Source organism: Chiloscyllium punctatum, chromosome 18 (assembly GCF_047496795.1).
Source record: "Chiloscyllium punctatum isolate Juve2018m chromosome 18, sChiPun1.3, whole genome shotgun sequence".
Lineage (NCBI taxonomy): Eukaryota > Metazoa > Chordata > Chondrichthyes > Orectolobiformes > Hemiscylliidae > Chiloscyllium > Chiloscyllium punctatum.
Window position 1 is genome coordinate 90,107,902 of NC_092756.1, and position 13,141 is coordinate 90,121,042.

Consider the following 13,141-nt stretch of genomic DNA (forward strand, 5'->3'; position numbering starts at 1 on the left):
GAAGGCAACTTTAAAAACTTATTCACCATAGGGAAAGATTTTCTCTGCGCAAGATGAAGAAAAAGCATTTACAAACTTTGTTAGAGTTAATATCTCTAAGATTATTTTCTCTCTTTGTATTCTAAACCCTTTTCATTCTTTTTTCATAATGTATCACATTTTATTTTCTTGTTTTTCATTCTTTACTTCTCACTTTTCTTAGTTTATCTGCCATATCACCAAATTATCCATTTTGCCTCCAGAATAAGAGTCAGTGTTCTTGGAACATGTGGAGCCTTCTGAATTGCATCAATAAAGAGCAACTTCCACTTTTCTAGTGGGGGGAAAATATGTGCAAATAAGAGTCTCTAACTTGATTAAAATAGTTAAAAATATTACTTTACAGTTTGAAACTTGATATGTTATAAACTCAACCAGCTCAGCTTCAAATATTTCAATAAGAGAAAAAAATCACTACTGGTGAACAAGTTACTAATTCAATAAGGATGCGAGTATAATGCAGCAAGGAACATGGAACAAAAAAAGGTGCAGGAATCATTTATTCAGTATTTGAAGCAATAATTGAAACTGTGATATCTAGAATATTACAGGATTCATAAAATAATGAACTTACCAGAAAAGTCCGGTAGAAGAATCAAGGTCCTTCTTGAACAAGGTGAAGTACATCAGCCATCCTTAGGATTTGTGTTTTCCTTAGGTACACAGGTGCCTTGTGTTGAACTCAGTTTTAACTAGTTATTCAACACAAGCCATCCTGCCGCAAGTTTCTTCTGATATTGACATGAAAAATTTTGCTGGAATTTAATTTTGGCTGCAACAAACTAAACATGTCAATACCCTAAACAGTTTGTCTTTTGACATTTTGTGCTGAGATATAAATCAATGTTTTGTATACCTATTAGGGTATTGAATGCTACAATTAAAATAATGTGCTCTGCTTACTCAATACTATTTTGTCATCTATGCTGGGTGTAACAGTCAGTCATTCATAACAGGTCAAGAGTTTTAATGCTGCTTTGAGTACTCATGCACAATTAAAGCCAGTAAATTAACTGAATTATTTTCAATAGTCAAGAAATGCTTGCACCCTGATTCCTGATATTATCCTGCAAAATACAGCAGCCAGATTTTCATTGCTGAAAATATTCAACAACCCATCTGTACTCCTTTTCCATTCAAAAACTGATTGGTTTGATTCAACATTTCTAGCTTAAAACTTTCCTTCTAAATTGCTAATTATTTTGCTAAGTCACATAACAGCCATGTAGAGGAGCACAGATAATAGTTATGATAGAATTATACAGTACAATATAAGAGTCATTTGGCATAACATACTTTGGCTGGCTCTTTCAAAGAGTTATCCATTGGCTTCATTCCCCTGTGTTTTCCTTTGTGCTGCAGGTATTTCCTATTCACATTCACATGTAATTTCTTTGCAAGTTCCAATTAAATCTGCTTCAATCACACCAGCAGTAAATTCCAACTTGCTTGCATGAAAAGCCATTCTCCTCTTGCCTTTGGCTCTTTTACTAGTGACCTTAAATCCATGAACTCATTATTGCCAATGGGACCATTTTCTGTTATTTAAAACTCTTCATAATTCTGAACACCTTGATTAAATCTTCTCTCAACCTTTATTTCGTGAGGAGAACAAACCTGGTTTTCATCACATCTCCAAAAGATCAGACGTCTCCCATTCCTATGCCACCCTAGTAAATATTTTCAGCATCTTTTCTAAAGGCTTGATATCCTTGACACAAAGGGTTTATTTCTGTATATTTGCATCACTTTCTTAGAAAATTATTCAACTAACATTGATGAAATCAGTCAGTGATAAATTATTGCAATATTATATTCTGGAGTATTTTTACAAATATTTAGGAATAAAAATCCAAATTGATATTTTAATTAGATAACAGCAGTCCATATATGTTGTATTTAATGGTTACAGTTGAGTTAGAAACAAGCAGTCTGTTACCTCCCATAGATGTCCAATGATTGGTGCATCAGCCCAGGAATGTTCTGCATTTAATCCCACTTTTCCATTTGCAAACACAATGAAAGTGAATGATTTATCAAACCATCTGGAGGGCAAGAAAATAGATAATAGGATTTACTTAAACTTGCTAAATACCGTTGCTGACGTCTCTCACTCACACACACACACACACACACACACACACACACACACACACACTTTAGTTTCTATCCTCCTAATACAATGTTTCATTCCCTTATTCAAGGCAGTCAAGCACCAGTATCACTTAGAGACAGATGGAAGGCAATATTCCAGTGTGTTTTGCTTTCAAGCTACTTTCTATTTTGCTTCAAGTATTTTCCAAGTGAATTTTACTTCAGCATGCAGAGATAAACACCAGACAGTTCACCAACCTGTAGCTGAAGCGTCTCATCAATAATAGTCAATATTATTTTAGATTCATAAACCTGGATGATGGGTTATAATTCAGGATCCCCATTTGGGCTAACAATAGAGAGAGCAAGAAATATAGAGCGAGAGCAAAAGCGAAAACTTAAGAAAGCCAATCTTTGCTTACTGGTAGTCAAAAACAAACAACTATTTGACTGAAGTTATGTTTCAGAGACTTGACCACAACGCTTCGCTGACGTTGCAGTACAATACTGAGGAAGTGCTGAACTCTTAGATGTGCTATCTTTTGAATAAAACCTCATTTGCTCAGTCAGGTGGGCATGAAAAATCCTGAGAGACTAGCACCTAGGGCAGGAGAGTACATCTGGGCCTAACAGGAGCCCTAATACATTCAAGTCCATGGCGGGAGATGTTGGGATTGGGCCTGCGGTGTTCAGGTACAGCGTGCAGGCTCCAGGCCAGAGGCAGAACTCAGCCGGTACTGTTCCCTACATGGCACAATTTAAAGAGGAGCTGGAGGTTTCTCCAAGAACCTGGACCATTGATTAGACCTAGAAATTATTTATTAAAATAATTGTTTTATATAACACATTACTAGCAGAAGGATTTTGATTTGACAAATTGGCTGCAATATTTCCGTCATTATAACAACAACTACAATTTATTAATACTTGATTGGCTGTGAAGCACTTTGGGATGTCCTTAAAATGTGAAGGCATTACACAAGTACAAGTCTGTCTGCCTCCTTTTGTTGATTAGATGAGACCAAGTTTAGACTTCAAAGGGAGACAAAGAATTTTGCAGTTTTACAATCCTGTGAAGGAAGTTAGAAGAGTGAGGATCCAGGGAGAAGAAAGTGTATGTATAACAACAGACTTTCACCGTAGGAGGGCCAAGTGGTTCAAAAACACCTCCAGCCCAGAAGTGTGGGATTGGAGATGAGAGAAGGTAGGTTGAACCACATCAACAGCATTAAAGAAACAGTCACTGACAGGAGTCTTCAGCTTCACAGAGATTCGTCAAAGAAAGAACACTAAGGCCACTTTGGAAAAAGCAGAGATTTTACTTGCGCTTAGCTAAGATAGTAAATAAATTTGCGTCTAAGTGTTGAACCTCAGGAGATAGGTGAGATATTAAATCAATATTTTGCTTCAGTTTTTATTGTGGAGAAAGAAATGGAGGTTAGGGAACTCCAGGAAATAAATACTGATGTTTTAGAACCAATTCACATTCACATTACAGAAAAGTACTAGGGGTTGCAGAAAATATAAAGGTGTATAAATCTCCAGGACCTGATCTAGTACATCCCAGGACTTTGTGGGAGGTTGGGGAGGAGATTGCAAATATTTGTGTATGTATAAATACGCGTGAGATGCCGAATGACCGGAATAAGGCAAATATTGTGCCTTTGCTTAAAAAGGGACATATGTAGCAGTCTGGGAACTACTGAACCGTGAGTCTGGCTTTGGTGGTAGTCACGTTGTTGGAAGTGATTCTGAGAGTAGGATTTATAGACATTTGTAGAGGCAAGGAACAATTAGGGATATTCAGCATGGGAAATGGTGAGAGGGAAATGGTGTCTCAGAAACTTGATTGAGCTTTTTGAGGAAGAAATCAAGATGATTGATGAGGACAGAGCAGACAACCTTGTTTATTTGGATTTTGGTTAAAACCTTTAACAAGGTTCCATATGCTAGTCTAATTAGTAAAGTTAGATCACATGGGAGTCAGGATGAGCTTGCTAATTGGATATAAAATTGGCTTAACAACAGGAAACTGTGTGACGGAGGAGGGTGTTTTTTTGGACTGGAGACCTGGAACCAGCAGTAGTTCTGCAGGGATCAGTGCTGGGTCCACTTATGTTTGTCGTTTATAGAAATGATTTAAATGAGAACACAAAGTATGGTTAGTAAGTTTGTGGATGACACAGACATTGGCTGTATAGTGGACAGTGAAGAAGGTTAACTAAGTTTACAAAGAGATCTTGATAATTGGGTAAATGTAGTAAATGGAGCTTAATTTGGATAAATGCAAAGTATTACATTTTGGTTAAACAAAGATAAGACTTCTACAATTAAAAGTAGGGCCTTGGACAATACTATAAAACAGAGATAGCCAGGGGTTCAGGTACATGATTCTTTGAAGTCTGCCCCAATTCTGGTCACTCTATTATAGGAAAATTATTACACTGGAGAGGGTTCAGAAGAGATTTACCAGGATCTTTATTGGTCAGAGTATTGAGTACAGGAGTTGGGAGGTCATGTTGCAGCTGTACAGGACATTGGTTAGGCCACTGTTGGAATATTGCGTGCAATTCTGGTCTCTTTCTATCGGAAATGATTCGGAGATGCCGGTGTTGGATTGGGGTGTACAAAGTTAAAAATCACACAACACCAAGTTATAGTCCAACAGGTTTAATTGGAAGCATTCGGAGTGACGCTCCTTCATCAGGTGATTGTGGAGGGCTCGATTGTAACAGAATTTATAGCAAAAATTTGCAGTGTGATGTAAATGAAATTATACATTGAAGAATTGATTGTCTGTTAAACCTTTCATCTGTTAGAATACAGTGATAGTTTCACTTCTTTCATGTGTAAGTCACAAAACTCTTTTTTTTAAACAAAGGTTGCATTCTCGGGTTAGCTGTTAACAATGGTGATAGCTAGACAATATGTTGAAGGTGTTAGCCCCCTATGTTCTCTGTCTATGACCTGACGTTTAGATTGATTCCAATCTAAAAAGTGAGATAACAGAGTTTTACATAAATTCATGCAGTTTTTGAGCTCAGAGTTCTACATGAATGTATGTTGTTTTTGAGCAAAGTGCAATGTAACTCTACAAGTACAGAAAAATTCACCCCACAAAATGTGCGCGCATGTGGGTCTTTGTCTGTCTGTGTGCGAGAGCACGCGTCTATAAAGGGTCTGTGTGGGTGTCTGTGTGCGCGTCTGTGTGTACCTATTGTACAGGGGATCTCCAGCTTCTGTCGCGATACTACGGATTTCTTACAGAAACTCAGCACTCATGGACCAGTCGAACCGGGAACATTCCTCGTCACAATGGACGTTTCCGCACTCTACACCAGCATCCCCCACAAGGATGGCATTGCAGCAACAGCCTCAGTACTCAACACCAACAATTGCCAGTCTCCAAACACCATCCTACAACTCATATGCTTTATCCTTGATCATAACATCTTCACCTTTGACAACCAATTCTTCATCCAGACACACAGAACAGCCATGGGACCAAATTTGCACCCCAATATGCCAACATTTTTATGCACAGGTTCAAACAAGATTTCTTCTCTATGCAGGATCTCCAACCAACATTGTACACCAGGTACATTGATGTCATTTTCTTCCTCTGGACCCATGGCGAGGAGTCACTGATAAAACTACACAGTGACATCAAGTTTCATCCCACCAAACTTACCATGGACTACTCTCGACTGTCCGTCTCACTCTTGGACACATGCATCTCCATCAAGAATGGGGTCCTCAGCACCTCCCTCTCCCACAATGCTACACTTCTCCAGTTTCCACCCAAAACATTAAAACAGCCATTCCCTATGGACAAGCCCTACGCATACACCGGATCTGCTCAGATGAGGAGGAACGTGACGGACACCTGGAAGTACTCAAGGATGCCCTCACAAGAACGGGATACGATGCTCAACTCATCAACCGCCAGTTCTGACGTGCCACAGCAAGGAACCGTAATGACCTCCTCAGGAGACAGACGCGAGCTGCAACTGACAGGGTTCCCTTCGCTGTTCAGTACTTCCCAGGGGCTGAAAAAGTACGCCATGTTCTTCGTGACCTGCAACACATTATCAATGAGGATGAGCACCTCACTAAGACCTTCCTCACACCTCCACTACTTGCCTTTAAACAACGACCAAACCTCAAACAGATCATTGTTCGTAGCAAACTGCCCGGCTCTCAGGACAACTCCATACAACTCTGTCACGGTGGACGCTACAAGACGTGTCAGATTGTGGACAGATACCACTATTACGCGTGGGGACACGTCCCACCTTGTACATGGCAGGTACTCATGTAACTCAGCCAACATTGTCTATCTCATACGTTGCAGGCAAGGATGCCCGGAGGCATGGTACATTGGGGAAACCGAGCAAAGGCTACGACAACGGATGAATGGGCACCGCACAACAATCAACAGACTGGAGGGTTCTCTCCCAGTTGGGGAACACTTCAGTGGTCCAGGACATTCAGCCTCGGACCTTCGGGTGACCATCCTCCAAGGTGGACTTCGGGACAGGCAGCAGAGGAAAGTGGCCGAGCAGAGGCTGATAGCTAAGTTCGGTACCCATAGGGAGGGCCTCAACCGGGACCTTGGGTTCGTGTCACATTACAGGTGATTACCATTGCACCACACACACACACACACACACACACACACACACACACACACACACACACACACACACACACACACACACACACACACACACACACACACACACACAGGCACCCACATAGACCCTTATAGACACAGACGCCCACACATGCACCCCCTCACAGACTTAAGACACTCTGCACTCACTACACACACTTTCTCACATTCTCAACCCCCACCCCAGACAGATACATACAGACAAAGACCCACATGCACACATATTTTGTGGGGTGAATTTTTTTGTACTTGCAGAGTTACATTGCACTTTGCTCAAAAACCACATACATTCATGTAGAACTCAGCTCAAAAACTGCATGAATTTATGTAAAACTGTTATCTCACTTTTTAGATTGGAATCAATCTAAACATCAGGTCATTGACAGAGAACACAGGGGGCTAACACCTTCAACATATTGTCCAGCTATTAACCATTGTTAACAGCTAACTCGAGAATGCAACTTAAAGGGTTTTGTGATTTACACATGAAAGAAGTGAAACTATCACTATATTCTAACAGATGAAAGGCTTAACATACAATTAATTCTTCAATGTATAATTTCAGTTACATCACACTGCAAAGTTTTGCTATAAATTCTGTTATGATCGAGCCCTCCGCAATCACCTGATGAAGGAGCGTTGCTCCGAAAGCTAGTTGTGCTTCCAATTAAACCTGCTGGACTATAACCTGGTGTTGTGTGATTTTTAACTTTATATCAGAAAGGTGTGAAACTTTAAAGGGTGCAGAAAAGATTTACAAGGATGTTGCCAGGGTTGGAGGATTTGAGCTATAGGGAGAGGCTGAACAGGCTGGGGCTGTTTTCCCTGGAGCGGAGGCTGAGGGGTGACCTTAGAGATTTACAAAATTGAGGGGCATGGATAGGGTAAATAGGCAAAGTCTTTTCCCTGGGGTCGGGGAGTCCAGAACTAGAGGGTATAGTTTTAGGGTGAGAGGGGAAAGATATATAAAAAAGAAAAAACCTACAGGGCAATGTTTTGACACATAGGGTGGTATGTGTATGGAATGCGCTGTCAGAGGAAATGGTGGAGGCTGGTACAATTGCAACATTTAAGAGGTATTTGAATGGGTATATGAATAGGAAGGGTTTGGAGGGATTTGGGCCGGGCTGGCAGGTAGGACTAGATTGGGTTGGGATATTTGGTTGGCATGGATGAGTTGGACCAAGGGTCTGTTTCCGTGCTGTACATCTCTATGACTATATGTTACCAGGAATGGAGGGTTGGTGGTATAAGGAAAGGCTGGATTCTGGAACTTTTTTTTAAACTGTAGCATAGGATGTTGAGAGACAATTGTAGAGGTTTCTGAAATATTGAGAGGTATAGATAAGGTGAATGGCAGACCTCTTCCATAGATGGGGGAATTCAAGACTAGGACATATTAAAGAGGTGAAAGATTTTAAAAATACAGGAGAGGCACACTTTTTTAAAAAAAAAGTGGTTAGTGTGTGGAATGAACTTCCAGAGAAAGTGGTAAATGTGGCTACAACGTTTGAAACACATTTGGATTATGTGTGAAAAGGAAAGGTTTGGAGGGATATGGCTAAACACAGGCAGCTGAGACTAGTTTGGTTTGGAAACATGGTCGACATGGGCTGATGAGACTGAAGGGTCTGTTTCCGAGCTGTACTCCTCTGTGACTCTACTTTATAAATATGAAGCAGCAATATAGAAAATTGTTCGTGGGATTTGAATCAATAACTGGTTTGAAGGCTAATAATCATTGTATTTTATGGAGATCACAGGTTCTAAGTCAACATTACAAAGACTGCATGTGCCATGACTGTGCAACGTGATGGAATTTGATGACAGCAGATTGAAATTATCAGCAAAAAGAATAATTGAGGTGGTCACTGATGGGAGGAAAGAACACAGCAGTCTTGGCAACAGCCAAAGCAAGAGGAAAAAGAATGGCAAGAAAATGCAAGACAGAAATACCAAGAATGAATAAACAGCAAAGACACAACTCTAATGGAAGACCAGACAAAGGAATCATGTTACAGAAAAGAAATTACAGTGGGCAGCACCTTATCAAAAGTTTTAGAAAATCAGATATTTAACATGGGCAGGAGCAGCAGTGCATCAACATACAGGAATCATTCTTCTGTCTATGGCTTAGGTGAGAGCTTTCAATGAAGTGATAGGTAATGAGAATTAACAGCAGCTTCTATCACTTTCAAAAACTGTGATGGAATAAACAAGTACAAAAGTGCAAAATGTGAAAAAAAGAGAAAAACTCAGAATAAACAAGAGATATACCAAGAAGCAGGATAAGCTTCTTCCTGATGCAGTTACATTTGCTGCATTGTTTTAAACATGAACTTGCTTGTTGAGACCATCACTATTTATCTTTTATTTTTCTCATTTTTGGTTTGGAACTGAGTTGAAGTTGAGAATTGAACTTTGAACAGTAGCGTGTATTTAAAAAAAAAAGAGAGAACACAAGACTTGGAAACTTGCCTGGAACGAGAATACAGGTTAACTGCTGCATGAATAACAGTACACGATTCAGTATTGAGATATGTATGGGCTTCAGCAAGGCGTTCAACAAGGTTCAAGCATGGGAGACTGGTTAGGAAAGTTAGATCACATTGAATCCATGGAGAACTAGCCATTTGGATACAAAATTGGCTTGAAGGTAGGAGACAGTGTGGGGTGGTGGAGGGTTATTTTTCAAACTGAGGGCCGGTGACCAGCAGTGTGCCACAAGGATCAGTGCTGGGTCCACTACTTTGTCATTTACAGTTAGTTCTCCTGTAACGCCGTAGTTGCATTCCAGCAAAACCTCGTTTAATAGAAAATTGCCAAGTAAAATAATGGGGCCTATGGAAAAAATGGGGTTGGGGCAGATCAGCAAAAAAAATACTCAAATTGCTCAAATATCACCCAAAAATCTAATGTAAAGTTTAGCACAGCCTGAATGAAGGTTGAAACCATATTTATTAATGAAACAAAACTAAATTTAACAGAGTGCATTTAAAAAATGCAAGAAAACCACTCTCTGTACAGTACCTCGCACTAAAAGCTACACTGTTGGCAGCTGACATCGCTGCATACATAGTACGGCATGAAGACCAGCACTAACATCACGCATGCACAGTATGTCACGGACATCAACGCATGTGCAGACTGAAGTGCACAGCCCGAATCCCACTGGAATTACGCTATCGCAAACAGAGGGAAACATTCTCAAAAATACAGTTCCCTAATTTTGGATTCAGAATTGGCTGGCTGACAGAAGGCAGAGAGTGATTGTAGGTGGAAAGTATTCTGCCTGGAGGTCAGTGTTGAGTGGGGTCCCGCAGGGCTCTGTTCTTCGGCCTCTGCTCTTTGTAGTTTTTATAAATGACTTGGATGACGAGGTTGAGGGGTAGGTTAGTAAATTTGCAATAGACACAAAAGGTTGGAGGTGTCATCGATAGTATTGAGGGCTACTGCAGGCTGTAGCGCGACATAGCTAGGATACAGAGCTGGGCTGAGAAATGGCAGATGGAGTTCAACCTGGATAAATGCGATGCACTTTGGAAGGTCTACCTCCAATGCTGAATATTGGATTAAAGACTGGATTCTTGGCAGTGTGGAGGAACAGAGAGATCTGGGTGTGCAAGTACATAGATCCCTCAAAGTTGTCACCCAAGTGGATAGGGTTGTTAAGAAAGCATATGGCGCTTTAGCTTTCATTAACAAGGGGATCGAGTTTAAGAGCCGCAAGGTTTTGCTGCAGCTCTACAAGTCTCTGATGAGACCACACTTGGAATATTGTGCCCAGTTCTGGTTGCCCTACTATAGGAAAGATACAGAGGCTTTGGAAAGGGTGCAAAGAAGATTTACCAGGATGCTGCCTGGATTGGAGGGCTTGCCTTAAGACGAAAGATTGAATAAGCTCGGACTTTTCTCTCTGGAAAGAAGCAGGAAGAGAGGAGACCTGATTGAGGTGTACAAAATAATGAGAGGAATAGATAGTCAATAGCCAGAGACTTTTCCACAGGGCAGGATTGACTGGTACGAGAAGTCATAGTTTGAAGATATTAGGAGGAAGGTTATAAAGTAGACATCAGAGTAGGTCCTTTACGCAGAGAGCTGTGAATGCATGGAATGCGTGGTCAGCTGTGGTGGCGGAAGCAGAGTCATCGGGGACATTTAAGCGACTGCTGCACATGCACATGGATAGGAGTGGAGGGGTGCGTAGGTTAAGTTACTATATTTTACATTAGGATTAAACCTCGGCACAACATTGTGGGCCAAAGAGCTTGTTCTGTGCTGTACTTTTCTATGGTCTATGTTCTAATTCTTCAGCGACATTATAATCAAATCATGCTGTCAAAATGGGTGTTATCCCAGATCTACCTGTATATAAACAATTTGCATGTGAGTATAAGAACAACGATTAGTAAATTTGGAGATGACACCAAAATTGCTGGTGTAGTGAACAGCGAAGGTTACCTCCGAATACAACAGGACCTTGATCAAATAGTCAATGGGCCAAGGAGTAACAGACAGAGTTTAGATGAATGGGAGGTGTTGCATTTTGTAAAGACAAATAAGGGCAGGACATATACACTTAATGGTAAGGTCCTGAGAAGTGCTGCTGAACAGAGACTTTGGAGTACAGGTTCATAGTTCCTTGAAGGTGGAGTCACAGGTTGATAGAGTAGTGAAGATGGCATTTGGTACACTTTTATTGGTCAGTGTATCGAGTATAGGAGTTGGGATGTCATGTTGTGGCTGTACAGGACACTGGTTAGGCCACTTTTAGATCCAGTTCAGGTCTCCCTACTATAGGAAAGATGTTGTTAAACTTGAAAGGGTGCAGAAAAGATTTACAAGGGGTCGGAATGTTTGAGTTATAGGATGAGGTTGAAGAGGCTGGGACCATTTTCCCTGGAGTGTCAGAGTGAGGGGTGACCTTATAGAAAAGTTTATAAATTCATGAGGTGCATGGTTAAGGTGAAGGGCCAAGGTCTTTTTTCCAGTGTATGGGAATCCAAAACTAGAGGATATGGTTTTAAGGGGAGAGGGGAAAGATGTAAAAAGGTACCCAAGGAGCAATCTGTTCATGCATTAGGTGATGCATGAGCTGCCAAAGGAAGTGGTGGAGGCTAGTACAATTACAACGTTTAAAAGGCATTGGGATGGATATATGAATAGGAAAGGTTTAGAGGGAAATGGGCCAAATGTTGGGAAATGGGACTAGATTAATTTAGGATATCTGGTTGGCAGGGACAAGTTAGAACACAATGGTCCACTTCTATGCTGTCCAACTCTATGACTACACTGCTGTACAGAAGTGGCAGCTGGTTGAATTTTGGATTGGTCGTGCCAGTGCTGACCAGCCAACCACAGAACATTGAAATACAAAAAAGAAAAAAAAAGTCAATTGGCTCTGACTATGTTTTGGGCAGGAGACAGCTTTGATTTGGAAGCTGCTGGACTGCATTGGTTTTTTGCTTTGCTTTTTCTATTATTTTTCAATTATCAATTTGTTGAAAGTTATGAGAAAAGAAACCTAGTTATCAGAAATAAGTAGAGGTCCCCAAAGTAGAGGTTTGCATTGACTGGTGACTTTGAATATCTTGCTTGAATTCCATCGCTGAAATGATCATCAAACTGGCAAACTGCTACTCTTTTAAAATAAGTGTTCCTTAATTGCTTTTGCCTATTGGAAAGAGAATAGGGGTTTGTGATCAAATAGGATTGGGCTGAGATCATAGATAATAATTGAACTGCCTTGTTGTTCATGTGTATTCTGCTAAAGCTACATTTTTTAAGAATAATGTGTTAATCTTTGTTGGTTATAAATTGGGTGTCTAAGATATGTTATTTATATAGTCTGGTTAGGAACAGTTTTGAGGGTCATTGACTATTTTAATTTCACTGTTGTGAATCCAGTGATAGCGAGGCTGATGTGGTTTGGCTTACTATCCCTGTGCCCTAACACTTGTGCATTTTTTTAGTCAGCAGTGTAGAGCCATCATTTCCTTCATCACCTTTGTGTGTGGCTACATCAAGCTGTGCGTGGATCCCCAGTACACAAACACCAAGTGTCACTACGTACTGAGGTTCTACCTGTCCCCGGTGTTGCGAAGGACGGGCCTGGCCTCGCTGCCGTGGAACGCTCCGAGTAGTTGGACTGTTCCGTATCACCTGTTCTTCGTGGAGAAGTTTATGAAGAAAAACACCTTTGACCACAAGTCCATCAGGAAGTGGTCAGCACATAGTGCCCTTGAGATCCTACGGGAAAAGGAGAGGGCAGATCCTATCGAGCGGATCCCTGAGCAGACTGTCAAAGTCATTTGGCAGAATGCCTCATCGCCA

At 40.8% G+C, this 13,141-nt stretch overlaps 1 protein-coding gene across 4 annotated transcripts in view; it reads right to left on the reverse strand.

Annotated features, from left to right (window-relative positions):
* Positions 1 to 13,141, reverse strand: part of LOC140489309 (carnitine O-palmitoyltransferase 1, liver isoform-like) — a 104,472-nt gene that overhangs the window by 22,080 nt on the left and 69,251 nt on the right. For all 4 annotated transcript variants that reach the window (XM_072588712.1, XM_072588709.1, XM_072588710.1 and 1 more), the window contains one exon: positions 1,979 to 2,084. In XM_072588712.1, the coding sequence (XP_072444813.1) occupies positions 1,979 to 2,084 (106 nt within the window). The remainder of the gene's footprint in view (positions 1 to 1,978; positions 2,085 to 13,141) is intronic.